This window comes from Elephas maximus, chromosome 3 (genome assembly GCF_024166365.1).
Source record: "Elephas maximus indicus isolate mEleMax1 chromosome 3, mEleMax1 primary haplotype, whole genome shotgun sequence".
In the NCBI taxonomy this organism is placed as follows: Eukaryota; Metazoa; Chordata; class Mammalia; order Proboscidea; family Elephantidae; genus Elephas; species Elephas maximus.
Window position 1 is genome coordinate 93,721,837 of NC_064821.1, and position 24,447 is coordinate 93,746,283.

Consider the following 24,447-nt stretch of genomic DNA (forward strand, 5'->3'; position numbering starts at 1 on the left):
TATAATACGGCACACAGGGTACACAGTCATGGAAACATCCTAGATATAACCAAACACCTTCAGGGGCTGAGTTACTGGGCTTGAAGGCTAAGAACCATAGTCTCGGGAGACATTTGGTCAATTGGCAAAATTTCATAAAGACAACACCCTATATTCTGCTTTGGTGAGTACCATCTGGAGTCTTACAAGCTTGAGGATGGCCATCTAAAATACAACTACTGGTGTCTTTCTGTCTGAAGCAAAGGAGAGTGAAGAAGACGAAAGACTCAAGAAAAAAATTAGTCCAAAGGACTAATGGACCACAGGAACCACAGCCTCCACCAGCCTGAGACCAGAAGAACTAGATGGTACCTGGCTACCACTACCTACCGCTCTGACCAGGATCACAATAGAAGGTTCTGGTTAGAGTGGGGAGAAAAAATGTAGAACAAAATTCAAATTTATAAAAAAATACTAGATTTATAGATCTGAGAGAGACTGGAGGAACCCCTGAGACTGTGGCCCTTAGACACCCTCCTAACTTGGAACTGAAGGTATTCCCATAGATCACCTTTCAATCAAACAATAGACACGCCTAACACCCATGAGGAAACCGCTCCTTAGAACATTCATCTATATAACACCAAAAGGGCAACATATGCCCAAAAGCAAAGATGAGAAGGCAGGAAGGGGCAGGAAAACCAGACAAATGGAAATGAGGAACTCAGGGTGGTAATGTGGAGAGTACTTACACATTGCAGGGATTGCAACCAATGTCACGGAACAATTTGTGTATAAACTATCAAATGGGAAACTAATTTGCCCTGTAAACCTTCACCTAATGTGTGTGCGCACGCATGCACGCATGCACGCAGAATTCCCTCTTAGGGTATTCAGTGGGTAGAAGATTTGGCCAGGCTAACCTATATCCCTCCTATTAAAGCACTAACAGTTCTAGGAGCAGGGGAAGCACTTACTGTTATCAAGTGAAAATCCATTAAAATTAAGCAACTAGACTAGGAAAGACAACAAATTCAGACTTGGGCTTTGGGGCTTTTAGGCCTCTGTATTCATAGCACTCAAGTAAACAGCTGCCATCAGTTCAGCACAGGCTTCTAAATGGCCAGCTGCCTGTTAGACACCTGTATATACATTCAAATTGTAATCCTGCTCATTAAAATCCGCGGTAGAAAACATTACGCTTTTGTCAAAACTCACACAACTGAGGGACACCAGAATTGCGCATTTATTGTATGTAAATTATATCTCAATAAAAAAAAAAACTAAACCATAAAAAAATTAATCTTAAATAATCTGACAGCTACCGTTTTTTCTGTAATTAAGCTGACCCTGTATTTTTAACTTAAAAAATACAACATACTTTCAGTCAGTGTAAATGCAACATGGATTTGTTGCCATTGCTACTTAATAATACTATATGTAAACTCACAAATAGAGGTTGTCTGCAGTGAAATTATATTTTTCAAATCAGTGTTGTAGGTGTAGTTATGTTGGGTAAAGTGTTACCACCAATACAGCGACCGAAAGTCTCCTGTTTTATTCCCACAGTGTGCGTACTCCTTTTCCTACACCAAATATTTTAAGCAAAAATATCAATATAAAACAGGCTTAAAAAGTTCATTTCCACTAGATTTGATTTTTTAAATACAACTTGATATTGAAACTAGAACAGTAATTTATTTCAAATAATAGTAATTTATCTTAAATTACTGTGATTTTTTTATTATAAAAATATAAATGCTCTTAGAATGTGCTACTGAATTTTTCATTAATACTCTACAATTTACATCTTTCTAAAATGCCCTATAAATTTCCCCTCTTGTCTTTTCGGGAATATTTTGTAATCTGCAACGATCTTTTATCTTTTCAGATACATCAAGATTTTAAATTAAATGGCACGACATATGGCAATTTAAATTTTCATTCTAAATTTAGAGTCATATGAGCTCTTGTCAACAAAAGACCAAATTTACTATAATTACAGATTATTTACATTAAAACAAAATAAGAAATCAATATGTAAATGTAATGTTTGTTGTAGCTAATGCAGCCAGCAATGACAGATTAGGTTCAAACAGCAATCAGTTTGAAAATCTGGCACATATGTAAATGAGTTAGGGTCTTGATGTTTACATTTGACTGTATTTCATTCAGGATTTTAAAATTGTCTCAGGAGCAGCATAAAAGTAAAATGTTAATCTTTCTACTATTAATACAACTTGAGCTCATCATAACTGAAACTAGGTTTTTGCTCCTGTCCAGCTAAATTAACATATGATACTAATAATTCTAAGCTGAAGATTACATCATTCTTAATTAACACTCTGCTACAGTTGTTAACATCCTCCAAGACACCATGTTATCATCACCACAAGTTCTGTAACAATCTTTAAACCACGTTTAACAAAGGTTGGCCTCTTACTCTGCAGCTACTTTTAATTGCTTTCTTTGCTGGCAATTAAACCTGTCTAGATAAACAAACATTTGGTTTCACATAATTCTTAGTAACATTCTTCATAATGATTTCAAAGATCAGATGTCCTTATGTCTATAATTAACGTTCATCAATACAGTGATATATTGGATTCAGCAAAATATTAACCAAAGTATATCTAATTCATCAAAATTTGGTAATTAGTGGTGATAGTGATATATTGGAATCCCTCAAGTAGTTCATAGCAAAACCGTCAAAACATAATTCCATCCATCTAGACAAAATATGAAACAAAAAAAATATTTAAAGATATATTTGTTTCATGAATTAGTGACAAAATTTCTGACTGTCCATTAAAACAACCATAAAGAATACCTGCAGTTCTTTTTCAAAGTGGGATGCTGACAAACTAATCTCAGTAGTCACTAGCCTATCAATACGCAGTAAACTGTATAAATGGGTTTGGTATATCATTCCAATTAGATATGTTGTGATTTCCATCGATGCTTTATAATTGGTGACGAGTTTCTCCTCTCATCCTGAATGTATAACTTTAGGGAAATGTGCTCCTTTTAAAATGAGCTACTTTTAAGTAGTCCCTTACTAAGAAACATTTATCAACTCAATACCTTCCAAGTATTGGGCGGAAATCACAACAACTTGAAACACTGATTATCCCTGTTTTATCTTGAGAAATGACAAATTATGCATTGTTTGAATATAACCCTGGTAACTCAAAACATTTTTACAAATAAATATTCATGGTGAACCCCCTTTCCCAAAAAAAAGGTTCTGTAAATCACTCTGGAAAAATAAATTGCTCCATTCAGAACATTTACTTCTTGTCTTAGTTATCTAGTGCTGTCATAACAGAAATAACACGGATGGTTTTAACAATGAGAAATTTATTCTTTCACAGTCAAGTAGGCTACAAGTCCAAATTCAAGGCATTGGCTCCAGGAGGAGGCTTCTCTCAGCTCAGAAGGAAGGTCCTTGTCATCAATCTTCCCCTGGCTAGAAGCTTCTCCACACAGGAACCCCAGGTCCAAAGGACACACTCTGCTCCTGGCACTGCTTTCTTAGTGGTATGAGGTCCCCCCTCTCTGCTTGCTTCCCTTTCCTTTCATCTCTTGTCAGATAAAAGGTAGGGCAGGCCACACTCCAGGGAAACTCCCTTTACATTGGATCAGGGATGTGGCCTTACTAAGGGTGTTACAATCCCACCCTAATCTTCCTCTACATAAATTACAATCACAAAATGGGGGACAACCAAAGCAATACTGGGAATCATAGCTTAACCAAGTTGATATTTATTTTGGGGGGACACAATTCAATCCATGACACTTCCATATACAAAGTTTTCTGAAAATTTTCATTTATAGGCCATTTAAAGTTGTCTCTTTCTACCACACTGCCACAGCCTCACAAATACCGATCACTAAAATGCCACCATGAAGAATACACACTGAGAACAATCATTTTGAATTACATTTTAGCAAATTATTTGGAGATACTAAAAAGTTTAAAATTTCTTTTTTACTATTTTGAAAATAAAATTTAGTCCAAGGATTCCTTCATTGGCAGTTGCTCATCTCTTGCTTACCATCCATTTATACTATTTATTGATATGGATCTGTAGGCACCGCTCCTAGTTTACAGATGAACTAAACTGAAATGAGACTTTATGTTGATGGCCATATTGACTTTGATCTTTCCAGCAACCCTGAAGTTACAGTTAAGAACTCACCTCTAGAATGCTCAGAGGCACTGTGTAAGTGGTTTGAAATTAAGAGACCCATAAGAGTCAAGTCCTGACTCATTCATTAATTAGCCTTCCGACCTAGGAAAAGAAACTACTGAGCACCTGCATTGTGCCAGGCCCTATGCTCACATTACCTCATTTAATCACCCTCAAAGGCTTGGGAGGTAGAAATTATCATCTTGGTCTTTCTGGATAATGCAATTAAGGCCTGAACAGACAACTTAGCTTCCCCTTTCTGTATCTCAGTTCCCCCAGTCATAAAATGGAACTGAATTAGGTAATTGTTTTTGATCCTTCCAAAGATGATATCCTATAGACTTCCACTAATTATATGTAAGAGCTCTCATCAATGTGACTTCTCTCACATTAAGAGAGTACACCAAAAGCTGAAATTATAGGATACAGACAGAGAGTGAACAATATTACAAGGATTAACATTTGTGCAGAAATTGTGAGGTACTGAGGAAACGGGTAGGATGAGAGTTATTTGAAAGCATTCTCAGAACATCCTTCTAATAACTAAATTCCACAACAGTTCCATGACACTTCTCAGTTACCTTAGTTGGGATAATGGGGACAGAGGAGTGGCTAGAACATCCTCAGTATGGGGTGAGAGAGGTGGGAATGAGGAAAAGAAAAAGGGATACTATGTTTGTATGAGTATGGATACACATTTCACCCAGAGTGTGGCACCTCTTAGCTAGGACCAAGGCCCAGAACACCAGCAGATACCTATCACACCACTGCTAACGGATGCTTACAATGAGCAGACATAAGGAAGGAATATCTCAATCTTTCCCTTTTTATACCAAGCTTAATGGATTTAGTGGACTGCATATCAAACATTCAGAGTTGGAACGGACCTCAAAGATCAAAAGGAGAGTATTCCTTCTGCTTTTCCAAGTTTCTGCCTCTGCTCAGGGAGGAAAAAACTTCTGCCCAAGCTGCTTCTCCCCATAAGGGAAGAGTTTTAGTAAGAACACCTGCAGCACTTTTTCTCCTTCCTAGACTTGCTTCTCCCAGAGGAAGAGAACAGGCTATTACAATCATTCACAAGAGCACACTGTACTAGGTTAGGTTTTACGGAAGGTAGAACAAGACCAGCCGCTCCCTCTTTCACTTCCTATGTCCCAGTGCAGTAAGTTCTCTTCTACTTCCTACCCGCTGTGGTAGGTACACCTTGGACAGGGCTTGCCATGAGCTTTGTAAGCTGTCTTTCCCACTGTGACAGGGTTGGTGTGGCAGGCTTATTGCAAGAACCTGTGCCATGTATTGAATTGTGTCCCCCCAGAATATGTGTCATTTTAGTTAAGCCATGATTCTAGTATTGTGTGGTTGTCCTCCACTTTGTGATTGATATAATTTTCCTATGTGTTGTAAATCCTAATCTCTGCCTATGGCTAATGAGGCAAGGTTGGATTATGTTAGAGAAGATTAGGGCAGGATTATAACACCCTTACTAAGGTCACATTCCCTGATCCAATGTAAAGAGAGTTTCTCTGGGGTATGGACTGTACTGCCTTTTATCTTACAAGAGAAAAAAGGAAAGGGAAGTGAACAGAGAGGAGGGGACCTCATACCACCAAGAAAGCAGTGCCAAGAGCAAAGCGCATCCTTTGAACCCAAGGTTCCTGCACAGAGAAGCTCCTAGACCAGGGGAAGATTGATGACAAGAACCTTCCTCTAGAGCCAACAGAGAAAGAAAGCCTTTTCCTAGAGCTGATGCCCTAAATTTGAACTTCTAGCCTACTAAGCTGTGAGAAAATAAATTTCTCTTTGTTAAAGCCACCTACTTGAGGTATTTCTGTTATAGCAGCATTAGATAACTAAGACAGTCCATCAGGTTCTCAAGACCCAGTCATAACTCCATAGGCCACCTGAGCATGTGTGCCTAAGATTTAGATCCAGAATGAGAGGTTTAAAAGAAAAAAGAAAAAAAAAAAAAACCACACTTAGGACTCAAGTCTAAGACACATCCTCTATTGAGTGCTTGCCTGGCTAGTAAAGCAGTTTTGTTTTCTAGTCTGACTACTGACTTTTGTGTGTATAATCCATTGATAAGAACCCTAAAGGAAACAAAGGGTGAGTGGCATCATAAGTGCCTAAGACTCTAGAAGAGCCTCTTTATTTTCAGGTAGTAGCTGAGACCCACAGCAAAAGAGTGACCTGCTCCCAAATCACAGTGATTCTGTGGCAGAGATAGGCCCAGTACTCCTCTGTCTTGACTCACTACTCCTCAATTCCTCAATTTCCTTCTTGTTGGAGAATGTATCAGCCCTACTCTTACTTAATCCGAGGCTACTGTCATTTGCTTTTCCACTTCCCAGGACAAAAAAAAAAAAAAACACATATTTAATGCCAGTAGTTTACTCAACTACCACAGAAGTCCCCTAACAACAACATTAATTCATTACATCTTAGAATAATTTGAAGCTGGGAGGAGGTCCTGTTTGAAGGTAGTGGGACAGAGACAGGGAAGAGGTCACTGAATGTTAAGCTCAGAGAGGCCAAAAAAAAGCTTACCTACTCATTTTTATTAAGTATGGTTGTGAGATTTACCCATATTTTCTATTCTTATCTTTCTCTGATTTTGATACCAAGATTCAATGAGCATCATAAAACAAGTAATAATCTCTCTGGGAATAGTTTGTGTAAGAATGGGATAATCTATTCCACGAAGACATGGTAAAATTTTGTTATGGAAATCCCCTTGGGAGGGGGGTGTGAAAGAAAGTGGCATGTGGAATTTTTGACTACTAATTCACTTTTCTTAATGGCTATCATTTTTTTCAGGTTTTCTATTTCCTCTTGTACTCATTTTAGTACAATACATTTTATATAAAATTCTCAATTTGATCTAAATGTTTATTTTCATTGGCATAAGGATATGCATTTTATTTTTTAAAAAATAAAATTTATTTTACTTTATTATTTGTTTAGTATTAATTTATTTGATAATTATTTTATTAATTGAAAAATCTGAATCTGTAAAGTCCCCTTTTTCATGCCTAATATTTTTATTTGTGGTTACACTTGGCTTGACTTTTCAAGGAAACAATTATTACTCTTGTTGATCACTATCATTAGTTTCTGCACTTTAGTTTTTCTTTCCATTTTCTTCAGATTTACTGTTGCTCTTTCTCTTGCTTCTTAAGTTGAATATACAGTTTAATTGTTTGCTATCTTTCTTCTAATTAGTGAACATAAAATTACAAATTTCTAAGTACCAATCTTACTGCATTTAAAGATTCGGTATCCAGCACCCTCATTTATATTCACATCTAAATATCCTGTAACTCAGTTCCCCCACCTGCAAAACGTGAGTAATGGTATCTACTTACGATTTACTGTGAGGATTTAGTAAGATAATGTATATAAAGGGTTTGGCAAAAAGCTGGGTTTCATAAATGAAAGTTGTTGTGCCAATGTCACTTATTAAACACTTTAGTTTCATACTTCCCTAATACCTTTATTCACATAACTAGTATCTATCATTGTTGCTAGCTGCCCTTGAGTTGGCTTCAACTCATGGCACTATTACATACAACAGAACAAAACATTCCCCAGTCCAGTGCCAACTTCATGATCATTGACATGTTTGAGTCCACTATTGCAGCTATTGTGCCAACCAGGATGTTCTTTTCTAGTGAATGGTCTTTTCCTGATGATGTGTCCCAATTAAGCAATCCAAAGTCTCGCCATCATCACTTCTAAGAAGCATTCTAGTTGTAGCTATTCTACGCCTGGTATGTTCTGTACGCTCAATATTCTTCACCAGCACCATGATTTGAAGGCATCGATTCTCCTATCTTCCTTTTCAATTGTTCAGCTTTCACATGCATATGAGATGACTGAAAAGGCCATGATTAGTGTCAGGTGCGCCTCAGCAATCAAAGTGACACCTTTGTTTTTAAAACTTTAAAGAAGTTTTTTGCAGCAGATTTGTCCAATGTAATACATCATTACATTTCTTGATTGCTGTTTCCATGAATATTGATTGTTTTTAGCAGTTTTTTTTTTTTTTATAGTTTGAACTTGGTCATCAATCATTACTGTAACAGCTCTGAAATTCAGAACCTAGAAATAGCCTCCATTTGGTCTCAACCTCTATTCTTCCACCTTTCCTAGTTTCTCTAAACCTGCCAGCTAACCTCATTACCACATTTAATCCCTGAACTCCACCTCCGCCTCGCATACACCTTTCTGGCCACCAGCCCTTTTTTGGCTTCACTTGTTTAAATTTTCCCTATTTGTTCTCTCTTTCTCTTCATACTTCTAATAATTCTCCAGTCTCTTAACTTCTCCTTCCCTTCCCAGTTGAGCTTTCTGAAAATAACAGTGTATGCTCTGTAAATTCAGCTCTTCATTTCTCACTTATCCCTAAAAATCCACTACAATCTGTTTCTTATTCTCACCATTCTACCAAAAATGATCTCAGCAAAGTGATCAATTAAAAAAAATATGCTAAATCCAATGGTCTTTTTAATAATCATCATCATCCCACTTGCAGTACACTGCAGTATTTTACACTGTTGTGTATTTGAGACAAAATATAGTACAGATTTCTGGAGAAGATGATAAGCTCAATTCTTAACATAATGACCTTTAGTTACATATGGAACACAGATAAGTGAAAAACTCCACAGGCAGCTGAGAAATGCGGGTCTGCAAACAGAGAATTGTGAGTCATCTATACATATTTGGTAGCTAAAAGGTTGACAGCAGGCATGAGAGAGAAGGTAAAGAGTAAGAGGGACTGTGGAGAACAGAACTCTGAAGAACATCAACATTTAGAGCAGGTCAAATAAAGAGGAGCTTACAAAGGAGACTAAATGAAGCAACCTGAGTGGCAGGAGAAATACGAACAGTGGCATATAAAGAAAGTTTCTGTAAAGAGATGAATTAAGAAAACTCCTAATATACTTAATGAATAGGTTATAAACTCCTTGAGGACAGAGATTATATCTTTTTAGTCCAGTGGGTAATCAATAAATCTTTGATGGGTTGAATCAAAATGTATAATATAAAACATGTATAATAAATATAGCCTTTTTCCTCTTTCTAATTTTACTATAATTTATAATAAAATGAAGTTGTGCCATAAGCATACTGCTTCATATTGTGCAGCCTCACTTATATAAAAAAACAAGAACAGGCAAATGTATAGAGACCAAAGTTTATTAGTGGTTACCAGGGGCAGGAATAAGGGGGAAAAAAGGAGGGGGGGGGTTGCTGCTTATGGAGTACTGAGTTTGTTTCTGGTGATGGAAAAATCACACTGATTAAGGGTAGGGCTGCACAGCCAATTAATGTAACTGCTGTCAATAAGCTGTATATCTGTAAAAAGCTGATCTGGCAAAAGTTGTGTGACAGGTATATTCATAACAATAACAACGGCAAAAAAGGAGTAGCTGCTGAGGCTGCTTATGTACAACCAAACACCTCATGGGGTTTGGTTCCTTGGTTTGGAGGTCATGGTTTCATGAGGTATCCCATTTAATTAGCCTAATAACGTGTTTAGTGCTTCTGTTCTACCTCCTAGTTCACTTGGTAGTGCCTGGGGTCTTAAAGACTTGCAAGCATCCATTCAAGGAACAACAATTGGTCTGTATTCATCTGAAGCAACAGAGGAAGAAGGAGAGTCAGGAATAGGAGGAGGAAATGGACTGTGTGGCTAATTCCCTCCATGAGTAACTGCCTTCTCTGCCATGAAACCAGAAGAACTACATGGTGTCCAGCTACCGTCACTGAACATTTTGATCAAAGATTCTATATAAGAATCCTAATCAAAAGGAAAGAAAATGCAGAACAGAATTTCAAATTCTCATGGAATCCATACTTCCAGCAGCCATGGAGTCTGGCTGAACCCCTGAAACTATTACCCTGAGATAATCCTCAAACCAAAAATACGCCCTGCATCTTCTTAAAACCAAACAATGGCTTAACAAGTAAAGAAAGTCTGCCTTGAGCACTGTGCTCTCTTAAGATCTACCTATATGAGTTCAAAGCGACAACAGCAACATGAAAGATTAGACAGGAACCTTAGGGGGCAGTGAGTTTATGTTAATGGAAGACGAACAACTCAGAAAAAGAGGGTAAGAATGGTTGCACAACGCAGGAGAATGTCACTGAATTGTACACACAGAAATTGTTCAACTGATGTATGTTTTGATATGTATAGTCTCAACAATAACACCAAAAAACAAATTATAAAAAATTAACTAGTGAAATCTGATTATTAAAAAGGATTTTAAAATCTTTTTAATCTGTTATAAAGACTATGCATATCTCAGAAAGCTTAAATTCTATTTCCTGAAAAATGTAATTCACTTTATGATAAAAAAAATCATTTAAATATAATTCAATTACAGGGGCTCATCAGGTAATTTTGCTGCTCTTAGCTTTAGCTTGTACCTTTTTTTCTCCAGAAAGTAACTAAATACAAAATAAGGCTCAATTACCAGGCACCCTCTAGTGGCAGTAAAATCCAGTTAATACTTCTTTTTAATAGGAAATCGTTTGAGATTGCAACTATCAGTGTGAACACTCAGCAAACCTTGAAAATAAAATGGTTTGTCAGTAAGTTATTTAAGAACATTTAACTTTATGTTTACATTTTACTAAATAATTAATGTACTGTAACTAAGAATAAATTAATACACGGAAAGTTCATGAATATTCTTGAGAAGAATTACAGTAAGTGAAATAAAGTACATAAATGCCCTTCAGAGTACATAATAACAAGATTTTTAAAAATTCTCATTTTAGAGAACAGCCTCCAAAAAAGAAGGACTCTAAGTAAGCTTTGTATATTTCTGGAGCATAATCGTCAGAGTAAGAAGTACTTACTGTTGACCTTGAACAATCCACACAACTTTTCTAAACACCTCAGTTTCCACATCTACAAACAGAGGTATCAAAATCTGCCCGCATCCCTTCAGAGTTGTTTTAAGAATCAAGTGAGATTTGAATGAAAAGTAACATTACTGATATTTATTAGTTTAAACAACTTTAATTATTATGCTTTGCAGTTCGTGCTTTCACATATACTGTAACACTTATTGAATTTTTTACAACCATTCTGGCAGCTGGAAAGAATACGTCCCATTTTATACATGAAAAATCTAAAGCTGGTATAGGGATTCAGGATTTTTCTCATTATACCCTGATATATTCTGTCTGAAGAGATGTATTATAATCATACTACTTTCTTGACTTGGTTATAAATAAATTTTCTTAGGAGTGATACTGTAATTCCAATGTTATCTACTCCCTGTAGAGAAGACTGATAGTTTATAAAGAAAGAACCTAATGCCTGTCACTGCACTGGAGTTGAAATGGTGAAGTTCGGCAGCACTGCAACTAAAAGGCAATTTATTCCCCAACTCCCCTCCGTCTTCCAACACGCCCTGAACTCACTTTAGAGAAAAACATTTAAGATATATACCACAAGAAAATAAAAATAGTCTCTAGTTTTATAGAAAGATACATTAGACAAACACATGATAAGAAATAAACCTTAAGCTTTTTAGTTAGGTTATAATAAAATATGCATTAATTTACGATTTTCACATTAGCAGGAGCCTCCATATGGCACCTCTCCCACCACCCAAATACTCTGTGCTCTCTGTCTTTTGCTTGGCTTTGTATATTTCTCTCTTTCTTATTATTCCAACACAGCAGACAGCAACATTATAACTTGGTAAAAATCCGTATAAAGACAACCAGGGAAGACCACTTTAGCGCTGTATGAAATACTCATTCTCTAAGAAACACTGCATTCCAGCAGCATCATAGGCCCCTGCTTTCCCAGGAACTGAAAGATTGGCAATCAAACTAAGGTCAGCCACATGGCAATGAAGAACATTTCCATTAGCCCAGGAAGACATTTTGATAAATCCATTTAATCATGCTACTGGGAAGCAATGGATTATAATCACTGATGTCTCCTGTCCGCTTTTAATTATATGGATTACATCTTGGATGCCTGTCATTATACTTTGTTAACTAACCTACAAAATAATGTTCTACCTGAATAGATACTGCACCAGACCCATAGCTCTTTGTTTAACTTAAAATCTCATCTGAGGTTTATATCAACATTACGATAAGCATGAGGACTACAAGTACTGTTTGGCTGTTTTGTAATACTGTGCAAACTCCACTGCCTATTAACATATGATCTGAACACAGAAGATAAAAAGCACCCTGAGAACTCTTCAAATGCTTAACCTGAAACTATTAACAGAATATCAAATATAATTACATTAGACGTAATTTATCAGTTGAGCAATTTCTACTTTGGTAAAGCCAAATTTAATTTTCTTTTTGCTACTATCTGTCTAATAATGAAGGTATTTAGTAGGTGGTGAGGAAAAAGTTTAGCAACCGTCAAAGTTTAGGGAAACTGGTCTTTTACATGATAGATTAACCACACTCCATAAAAAAAAATCACTACGTTGCATTAAAGAGATAAAAGTGTTGGAAAACTGTGAAAATCTTAATTAAAAAAAAAACATTGCTGTTGAGTCAATTTCAACTCACGGTGACCCCGTGTGTTACAGAGTAGAACTGCCCCATAGGGTTTTCTTGGCTGTAATCTTTTTTTTTTTTTTTAATCTTTACAGAAGCAGATCGCCAGGCCTTTCTTCTCAGTTCCACTGGTGGGTTCAAATGCCCAACCTTTACGTTCACAGCTGCTCACAAGCTAATTATGCCACCCAGGCATCTGTGAAAATCTATAGACAACCTAAAGTACATAGTTCTGTAACAAAACTATGTGAAAAGATTAACAAAAATAATTTCTCTATCATCAGCACAATCATTCACTATAGGTCAGTTTGCTTCACCTAGGGATAAAAAGCTTGATTTATAATTAAACAGTAAAATTATCTGATTGTTCTATAAATGTAGTGAAATTTACTGTAAAAACTGAAAAGAGAATGAGATCCCCAGTTCCAAAAAGAATATCTTAATAAATTTACTATCAGAGTTTTTCAGGCTGTATCCTACAGATTCCAATCAATTTTCCTCATAAGTATGCCTCTTTTAGCCACGAAAAGGGTAGAGTTCCATTTAGTCTCCCCCCTCCTTCAAGCTCCAGTCCTTCCCCTTCAGTCAGAGAAGTTCCATTATTATTTTTCACATACTGAGGTTTTGCTAAAGATTTCCTTTGGAAAGAAGATTTCAACACTAAAATCGAATAAACTATCTAAATCAAGTTGTTTGAAAACTGATACACAGTTATGCATCGCGTCCACCATACGTGCTATGATAATAGGACATCATGTGATTTGGAGGTTGTGGGAATACCATATTACATACAGGAGAGAGGCGTGCAGGATGGTCACCCATGGGGCCTGGACCTGCACTGCCTCCACTGCACTGAAGAACTACACAGAAACTTTAGCTCTGGCACCACTGATCCTGCATGGTCACCACCCGGTCTCTTCTAACCACGCCTGGACCCCACCCGCCTGACTGCCTGCCCGGGCACACAACAGTGTCCGGCTGGCTATCTCCCAGCCCTGTTGCACCACCAACTCCCTTGCCTTCCTCCCTCCCTGCCTGCCTTCCCCATCTCCCCTAATGGGTTTTAAACTCTTCCAGCTCCACCTGCCCCAGCCAGGACTGCTCGGTGGCCACCACCGCGGGAGGAGCCGTAGCCTCAGTTTGGGCATCAAGAGCAGGGTGCCTGGGCCAAGTGGGGTATCGGCCTCAGCGGGGCATTCTCCTCGGCAGCTCTGGTGGCATTTGTACAGTCCCTGCTTGAGGCGAGCTCCGTGGACAGGTAGCCACTGATGGGCACCAGACCCCCTTCCTCTACCACCCCAGGGTCAGGGCGAACATAAGACCTGGAGCTAATGAGAACAGGCTGGACCTCCTTACTTAGCAAAGTAGTCTGATAGCCCCCGTTCTCTGATGGGGATAACCTTGTGGAACCACAGATGTACATAGGGTGGATGTTGCCAGAACCTACATTAAGTGATGCATACCTCTATACATAATAGTTGTTGGTAAGTTAAATCTTCAATGAGATTTTGATTTTATTTGATTTTGATGTCTGTATACAGTTTAAAGCAATTTAACAAACTTTCATTTCAGATTCACAGGAAAAACATCTTACCCAACATGACTAGATGATGAAGGTGGTGGCAAGTCTGGTGTAAGGACATAAAGGCTGTTGTTTTTTGGCAAGTGTAGAGATTTTAAGACCGTCTGAAAAAGAAAAAAATAAAAACAAAAATTGAATGCTGACTGTGCATTATTAATTTTTTTCTATAGTTCTCACACAAAATTAGCAACTTCTTAGTTTGACTTTATTTTTTTTACTATTTCCTAGATAGGGTAATACAGACGATCTATTGAATCCAAACAACCTCATTTCCTCAATATATATTATAAATTAATATAAATCTGAGTATTAAAATACAAATTTTTTACCCAGGAAGAGATATAGATAACGAAGTTGAGATTAACTTTTTCACATGCAACTTATTCCAGGATCATTACAGCAAAAATTAGCAATGAAGATTTACATAGAACATAGACTTAAGATCACTGAGAACATTCCACCCCAGTGATTTTTATAAATGAAGAGCTGCAGCCTGAGAAGTAAAGTGACTTGGACAAAGTCGCTAGCTGTTACTGACGTTTCTTAGCTCTTACTCCAGAGATCTTTTTGTTAAAGCTATCAGTTTGGGGTGAATAATCTACTCTTGGGCTACAACTGATCCACGGGCTTGAAAAACACAGTAAATTTCTTTGCCACAAAACTCCTACATAAATTTTCAAACTCCTAACTTGATGGTAAAGACTTGAGAGTGCGCTTCAAACTTTTTTTGACAGCAACATACATTAATAAATACATTATACATTTTATCCCAGAGAAAAAAATGTATTTATTAATGTGAGTTGCTGTCAAAAAATTAATAAATATATCAATAAATTAATAAATACATTTTACATTGTAACCCAGGACAGGAAACCCTGGTGGTGTAGAGGTTAAGAGCTATGGCTGCTACCCAAAAGGTCAGCAGTTCAAATTCACCAGGCACTCCCTGGAAACTCTATGGAGCAGTTCTACTCTGCCCTATAGGGTCGCTATGAGTTGGAATCAACTCGATGGCAATGGGTTGGGATCCAGGACACACATGTTCATTCAGATATTTATTCAGCCACTTACTTTGTACCAGGTACTATTTTGGGCACTGAGGATATTTAAAAAAAAAAAACAAACATTGCCGTCAAGTCTAATCCGACTCATAGCGACCCTACAGGACAGAGTAGAATTGCCCCACACAGTTTCCAAGGAGGGTCTGGTAGATTCGAACTGCCGACCTTTTGGTTAGCAGCCGTAGTAGCTCTTAACCACTACACCACCAAGGATATAGCAGTGAACAGAGCTTGCCTTTTAGTAGGAATAAATAAAAAGATAGCTAAACTATAGGGTCGTCATAAGTCAGAAGCGATTCAACGGCAACTGCTTTATATAGCAGACTATTAAAACCAAACTCTTTGCCATCAAGTCAACTCTAACCCACTGTGACCCTATAGGACAGAGTAGAACTGCCCCATGCGGTTTCCAAGGAGAGAGCTGGTGGATTTGAACTGCTGATGTTTTGGTTAGCAGCCAAGCTCTTAACCACCATGCCACCAGGGGTATTACTAAAACCAAGCCAAACCCGTTGCCCTCGAGTCAATTCCAACTTTTAGCGACTCCACAGGACAGAGGAGAACTACCCCACATAGTTTCCAAAGAGCACCTGGTGGATTCGAACTGCTGACCTTTTGGTTAGCAGCCGTAGCACTGCACTACTATGCCACCAGCATTTTCACAGGGGTATGAGAAGGTGACAATTTCAATGACTACACATAAATCAGAGAAGGGGTATGAAAAATATTGGGTTGGGCAACTTTGCAGCTTTAAATTGGGTGACCAGTGTGTGTGCGTCTCACTTGGAGAATGTAACATTTAAGCAAAGACTTGAAGGTAGTGAGGAAACAAACTAAGTCTATTTCAGGCAAAATTTTCAGAGAAAACAGTATGAAACACTAAAGAAACAACAAGGAATGCAATGTAACCAGAGCCATGTGAATACTAGTAGAAGATAGGTCAAAGAGGAAACAGTGATGGTGGGGGCAGGAAATACGTTGAGCCATTTATATTAATGTAAGGGCTTTCACTTTTACTCTAAATGAGATGGGAAGCTATTGGAGGAGTGACATGACTGGATTCATGTTTTTAAAAAAATCATGATGGCAGCTGTGTTGAAAATGGACGGGAAAAGTGTTGACAAAGGAGGGCAGAAGCGTAGAGAAGGTTAATGAAATAAGCTAAGATAGGGCTGATAGTGTCTTAGACCAGCATGATGGTGGCAGAAGTGGTACAATGCAGTTGGATTCTGGATATATTCATAAGATAGAATCAAAAGGACTTCCTGACAAACTGAATATAGAGTATGAGAGAAAGGTGTAAATAATGGCCCTAAAGATTTTGGACTGAGCAACTAGAAAGATGAAGTTGTCATCTACTGAAATAAGGAAGACCACAGATGAGGACTTCCATTTTGGGCACGTTAAGTTTGAAATGTCTATCAGACATAAAAACAGAAAGATAACTCAGCAGCTGGACATACGAAAATCGAAAATGCAGAAAACCAGTCTGGGATGGAGATAAAAATCTGAGATATAAAACTGAGAATGTATATAAATGGCACTTAAAAGCTATGAAACTGAATAAAATTATACTGAATTTAGCACTGGGTTCGTTGGTGATCTTGACAAGAGTAAAGCAGTGGAGGAGTTTTCTGCTTAGGCTGGGCTCGAGAGAAAATGGGAGTAATTGGAGGCAACAAATATAAACATTAAATATAAATATAAGTAAATAGAAACAACTGTTCTGGGAAACTTTTGTCATCACGTGGAGTAAAGAATGGGGCCACTGCCGGATGGGGAGGGGAAATCAAGAGAAAGAAATTTTTTTTGCAAATGGAAGAAATAACAGGATGTTTAAATGTTAATGGTGACAATCTTCCAGAAGAAAAAAAAATTGATGATGCAGGAGAGACAGGGAAGAATTAGAGTGAAGTCCTTGAATAGGCCAGAGGGGATATAAACAGAATCCAAAGAAAAAATGTGGACTTGATCTTAGACAGGAGCCTGGATAGGTCATCTAAAGTAGAAGCCAAGTAAAGATTGTATGCAGGTAAGATGCAGGTAAGTAGGTAAGCACCAAGTTGGGAGCTTGTTAAAATTCTATTCTGGTTGCCTTTATTTTGTCAGTGAGACAGGTAACAAAGTCATCAGCTCAGAGTGAAAATGGGGGAGAAGCATGCTAAAGGTGTGAGGAGAAAAAAAATATAAAAATTATCATTTAAGAGATGCCAGCTAATATACTATGACTGCCTAGGAAAATTAAGGGATCCTCTGAAGATCATGGTCATGAACTTATAAAAACACCTATCAGCATGATTTTGTCTCCAGCTACATTTAGCTGTGAGGCAAACAGAATAGAGAGTTGGATTTAACCAGGGCAGGATTTTTGTTAAGCAGGGACACTGAAGCAGGTGGGGAACAATAGAGTTGAGGTTACATGTAAGAAAGTGACCATAATGATTGACCATGGAATTTAACCAGAGAAAGGAAGGAAGAGAGGACCTGAAATAGGTAACGATCACGAAAAGATGATAGAACTGATGGACTGGAGGGCAGAGAGGAGTTAAAAGATTGTTGGAATTAGGACACTAAAAGAAATAAGCTAAAAAGTTAAGAGATGGGGATAAGAAAATGGGAAGCTTGAAAATGAGATTTTGGAGTTACTGTCCTTATTAATAAATAAGACTATGGGAAGATATGGCTGAGGTACGAAAGAGATAAGGATCTTTGGAGGGGAGAAGTTCAAGGAAATGAGAGCCAGGGTGTTAGAAGAATCATTTACAAAGATATTAAAATTACTAAGAAGGCAGAAGTGTGTGGAGATAAATTATAAACTAGAAATTAAAATCATCAGCAAGTGAAAGGAGTGACCTGGCAAGGTTAGATGACTTCAATAAGCAGGAGCAGTGGGTGATATAATCTTTTGACACAAAAATCAAAGCTGAGAGCTTTTAGGAAGAGAGACAGAGGAAGGTCTGGAAGTGGAAAAGAGATGCAATAAGGATACCTATCTTACCACTTAGTTCAGTGGTACAAAGGCTACCACAGAAAAACAATACTAAAAAGGCTGCAGAGATGCAAGGGCCTCAAGTAAGAGAGGTTTCAGCTAGAGCAAGAAGGTGAAGAGAATGTACACGGAAGAGGTTGACAATAGAGGGAATTTTGCTAATGACTAATTAGTTCCAGAGGGCATAGTAAAAAATTTCAAGGCATCGTAGAGGGAAAAGGATAGAGAGAGAATATGGACTGAATAGAGACTATGGGGATTTGATGGAGGGGTGAGCTGGGAATCTTGGACTTCTTGCAGTGACTGGCATAAACAGTGTGAAAAGGTGCAATGAAATTAGTCCTGGTTGAATCAAAGAAAATAATAATGGCAAGGTGGAGAGTATTATAAAGTAGGGAAGAGTGGATATCTAAGAATTCCTCTTAAGCCTGCAGGTGCAGGCAAGGAGGACTACTTACCCAAACATGGAACATGAGGAACTCATTATTGACCATTCCAGGAAAAAAACTCATCTTACTAAGTGCACAGTCTTACTACAAGGGCATTGCAGCTTATTTTTGACTTATATTAGTTATGTGCTAGGTAACGAGAAATACCCTTACTACCTGCAATACATTCTGACATTTTCTGTTCTATTTCTTTTTTTAATGCTAGCTGTAACCCATTCAATTAACTTTACAACATACTAATGATTTGTGATCCATGGTTTGAAAAACACTGTATTAGAAACTACCCATAACTTCACAAACCACCAGGAGATCCTGAAATCCTGAAACTTTATGTAAAATATGTGAAGCCCTTTTTGAAATGGCAAGCAAACAAAACACACACACACAAAAGTTATTTTTATCTATTATTATTTTACTGTGGATTATTTGTTGTTTTTTTCTCCCAAAACGCTTAGCCTTACCATTTGATCAAGTCATTAATTTTGCAATGCCACTGTATAAAGATTTTCCCCTCAAACCACATATGGCATAATTAAATAAAATGGATACTCTTTAAGTTGTTTATTCATGCATTCCTTCCATGAACACTTATCTGATACCTACTATACAGGGCACTGAATACACAATGATGAAAGGAACAAATATGGTACCTCCACTAATGGTGCTACAATGGAGAATGGTGGGATGAGAGGCCTGTTAGAGAAGGTAATACTGAAGTTGAGACTTCAAGGATGAAAAAGAGCCACCCACGTAAAGAAATGGGGGTTAAGCATTCCAGGTAGTTGAACAGTATCTGTCAGATAAAGATGTAGAAAACTTGAGCCTATCGGAAGAATTAAAATAGGGTTTCTATGGCTGTAGCACGGAAAGTGAGGGCAAAAAAGGCTCAAGATGAGATTGCAGAGATGTTGTTACTGTTGTTAGGTGCACTGAGTTGATTCTGGCTCATAGTGACCCCATGTACAACAGAAGAAAACACTGCCTGGTCCTGCGTCATCTCACAGTCATTGCCACGTTTGAGCCCGTTGTTACAGCCACTGTGTTAATCCATCTCATTTAAGGTCTTCCTCTTTTTTGCTGGCCCTCTACTTTACCAAGCATGATGTCCTTTTTCAGAGACTGGGCCCTCCTGATAACGTGTCCAAAGTACATGAGGCGAAGTCTTGCCACCCTTACTTCTAAAGAGTACTTTGGCTGTACTTATTCTAAGACGGATTTGTTTGTTCTTCTGGCAATCTATGGTATATTCAATATTCTTTGCCAATACCATCATTCAAAGGTATCAATTCTTCTTTGGTCTTCCTTATTCACTGTCCAGCTTTCACATATATATGAGGCAATAGAAAATACCACAGCTTGGGTCAGGTGCACCTTAGTCCTAAAAGCGACATCTTTTTTTTTTTTTTAACACTTTAAAGAGGTCTTTTGCAACAGATTTGCCCAGTGCAATACATCGTTTGTTTTTTGATTGCTGCTTCCATGGGTGTTGACTGTGGATCCAAGTAAAATCAAATTCTTGACAACTTCAATATTTTCTCTGTTTATTATGATGTTGCTAATTGGTCCAGTTGTGAGGGTTTTTGTTTTCTTTATATTGAGGGGTAATCCATACTGAAGGCTGTAGTCATTGGTCTTCATTTCCACATTCATCTTCTTATAGTCCAGCTTCTTGGATTATCTGCTCAGCATACAGGTTGAATAAGTATGATGAAAGGCTACAACCCTGATGCACACCTTTCCTGATTTTAAACAAAGTAGTATCCCTTTGTAGAGGTGAGAAGGAAGGAAGTAATACAATGCCTTGTAAACCACAGTAAGAAGTTTGAATTTTATTCAAAATGCAATGCAAAAAAAAAAAAAAAAAAAAAAACAGGCAATATAATTCAACTTTTGTTTTTTAAAGTCACTTTGGTAGCTGGTTGGAAGGAAAATGAATTGGAAAACCCAAGAAGGGACGCTGGGAAAACAATGATGAAGCTATTATATATTTGTCTAGGCAAGAGATAATAATGGCCTGGCTAAGGCAGCTGCAATAAAAATACTGAAAAGTGGCCAAAGTTTAGATACATTTTGAAGATAGGATTTACCAAAAGATTGGGTGTCGTGAGAAATGGGTGTTGTGTGAATTGATGCCCACATTTTGGCTTTAGCAGTGGCTGTATAGAGCTGCCATTTAATGGGGAAGACTGGTAAATAAACAGCATAAAAGGGGAAATAAAAAATTCTATTTTAGACACGTTAAGTTTGAGATGCCAATAAGACATGCAAGTACAGAAATCAATTAATAATTTGAATGTGTAATTCAAAGACATATGGGCTGAAAATATAAATTTGGGAGCAATAAGAATATTAATGGCAAAAGAATAGCAGAAATAACCCAAGGGAGAGGGTACACAGATATAAACAACTGGAAGTATTATAATAAAGACTATGTTCAAATATTAGAACACACAGCTTCAAGAACTTTCCTAAAATGTTCGCCTTTCTCTTTCCAAACTACTGAAAATGCCATGCAAGGCTGATTCGTACCCCCAATTTTCTCGATAAATGAATGAACAAATAACATAGCTATATAAACTAATTTATTGTGGTGTTTTATTTTTGTCAAAGTTGTTGATTTACTCAAACTGCACCATTTTTTTTTTTAAATCTATGCATCAATTAGAACAGTCGTACACCACAGTAGTCACTGAGCTACTGTCCATGGAACAAATCCAGTCAGCCACCTGTTTTTGTATAGCCTGTGAGTTAAGAATGGCTTTTACATTTTAAAACGATATATACGAAATTATATAAAATTCAAATCTCAGTGTTCTTAAAGTTTTATTGGAACACAGGCATGCTCGTTCTTTCACATATTGTCTATTTCTGCTTTCATACAACAATAGCAGAGTTAAGTAGCTGCAACAGAATGTAGATGGCCCACAAAGCCTAAAATATTTACTGCCTGGCCCCGGTACAGAAAAAGTTTGCCGTTGCCTAATATATCGCATCATTAATTTTTATCTAAATTTGTAAATATCGACTTCAAATTCCTATAAATATTAAGATACTCATATATCAAGTGAACTCACATGTAAGTACTTATAAGCACAATATCTACCAGGAGCCACTCGCAAAGAAGAACTGAACCAAATGTTGAAGATTCTAAACGTATGCCTGGCTATGGAAATACTGACTCAGAAGCTAGAGTGAAAAGATTCGATACTTATTTCCACCTCAAAGATTTAAAACTTTAGATTTAACTCATTTCTTTTGTTCCTTCCCCTGTCTGTCAACAACAACACTAAAAACTGTGATATATTTCATAACTGAGGCTGCTATGTGTCCCTGGGAATATCAACTGCTATCTTAAAACTGCAACACTGTGTAAATTGTTAAAATACAATGCGTTCATTAAGATACAATTCATAGCACCTGCTGTGATCCAAGTAAGCAAAGAAATATTCTTACCAATTAAATTTTCCAAGTTTTAAAATTTTTCCTATTACTCTCTTTGTTCCATAATTAATACTTGGCATAAATGTACACACTGTGTATGATTTCTTTCAGGCCAATAAGTAATCAATCAGGCACTCACTGATACCCTACGAGGTTTGAGAAAAAAGTGAAAGCTCTCAAAAGAGTCCCAAACTAACTCCTATACAATAATTAGAAATGTAAAAAACATGCCAAATAATGTTTTCATTTACATGCCTATCTCCTTTAAAGCAGTTTTTGTTTAGTATAAAAATGCTTTAGCTTGAAAAACTTTTTTTAAACTAAGTTACTGTCACCAAATCACACTTCTGTCACATGTAACAACATTAATTAAAACCAATTTTTATATATCATTTAGTTAATAACAAAACTTAAATTTCTTTTATTTCTAGGCAATTGAAAAACTCACACTGTCTTCCACATCTCCAGTCTTCCAGCCTTTTAACAGCATTTTAGACACAGGTATCTGAAGTTCGTTTTCTAGAATCTGTTTAATCTCTCCTGTATAAATAAGAACAGATCCAATATTACTAACACAATAACACAGTCAACATTTGTCCATATCCAGGGCTAGTGTTAATATTTGGCACATAGTGCAGTCAATGACATTTGTCTGATGAACGAGTAAGAAAAATTTCAGTAATGCAAACTTTAAATCTCCTTGATCAAACAACATGTTGCCCCTTTGAAGAACTCAGGCTTCGGCATTAATCCTGAGGAAAGAGTTCTCAATTAATTGATTAACTAGTTAATTAACAATTGTACAACTTTCTCAAAGAAACAGGTATCAGAGACTGGAGTGGGGGAGCTGAACAGAGACAATCTATTTCAATACACACTATGTGCAAAAACGAACATGATGCTAATGAGAAAACAGTGAGGAATCAGTTTTCCCAGTGTTCAACAAATTCTTTTTCAGGAATCAAGTATAATTACAAATCAATCAGCTGGTATCTTTTACTACGTTGTATTAAGTAGATGGTTAAATTAGAATGAACAAGCGTTTCTTGTATCTGCTTATATTAGGTTGGTGTTAGTCTAGGAGTTTAGATTAACACATAATCCAATTACACACATAAAAGTAAGGGCATGAATACAGAAAAGAATAGATATTACATATTAAAGAAAAAAATAATTCCAGGCCAATAAAGGAAAACAAGGGAAGGAAAGCTTGTTACAAAAGTTCTATGATAGCACAGCTGCCTAAGTAAGCAAGGCTACTTTACTTTCCTAAATTCCTAACCTTAAACGAAAAATATCCCCTTAAGTCTTCTAAAAGTCAAACAATAGTTTAGCTTAACTAGTAAACAATGTCTGCCTTGAGCATTATGCTTTTTTAAGATTTATCTATATGGGATCAAACTGACAACAGCAACTCAAAAAATTAGATAGGAAACTTAGGCGGCGGTGAGTTTATGTTAATAGAGGAAGAACAACTCAAAAGAAGACGGTGAGAATGGTTGCATAACTTGAAGAATGTAATCAATGAATTGCATGTGCAGAAATTGTTCAATTGGTGTATATTCTGCTGTGTATATTCTCAACAACAACAAAAATATAATATTTTTGAAAAACAAAATTCGTACCTGGGCACTTTGGATGGTGATTGAACATAAAAATAATCTTGGTTCAATATTACATTTGTGGAAGCACACACGTTTATCATCTTTGGCCCTCAAAAATGTCATTCCTGACAAATGACTGTTCTATTTACGGACATGATAAAAAAATCAGGCCATACAATTTATACCAAAACATATAAACATTGCCTTTGCATGTGTGGCTAAGGTTGCTATTACTAGAGCTTGCACTTCTCTAGAAATGGGCTTGTGCTCTTGCAAGTCTGCAAGTGCTTAGAAACCCATCTTCACCTGACACCTCCTCTTTCTAGACTCTGGAAGCAGCTCAGTCTTAATGACCTAAAAGAAGTTGCTTAATGAAAAAATTTAAAAGTCCCATTTATTCTTTGCAATAAGCCTGGGTAACATAAAAGACACAAGACAGCACAATCACTACAGTACCCCTTTATGTTACTCGGAAATTTGTGAAGATATGCAGATGTCATCAAGAACAGTCCAACTGAACAGACAAGTGTATACTAATGTTCACTGTAGCAGTATTCACAATAGCCAAAAAGTGAAAACAACCTAAATGTCCA

At 37.0% G+C, this 24,447-nt stretch overlaps 1 protein-coding gene across 2 annotated transcripts in view; it reads right to left on the reverse strand.

The window, feature by feature from the left end:
• The window catches only part of FAF1 (Fas associated factor 1), a 602,340-nt gene that overhangs the window by 336,248 nt on the left and 241,645 nt on the right, over positions 1 to 24,447 (reverse strand). For both annotated transcript variants that reach the window (XM_049875181.1, XM_049875180.1), the window contains exons 5-6: positions 22,699 to 22,790; positions 14,323 to 14,414 (exon numbers count right to left, since the gene is read on the reverse strand). In XM_049875181.1, the coding sequence (XP_049731138.1) occupies positions 14,323 to 14,414; positions 22,699 to 22,790 (184 nt within the window). The remainder of the gene's footprint in view (positions 1 to 14,322; positions 14,415 to 22,698; positions 22,791 to 24,447) is intronic.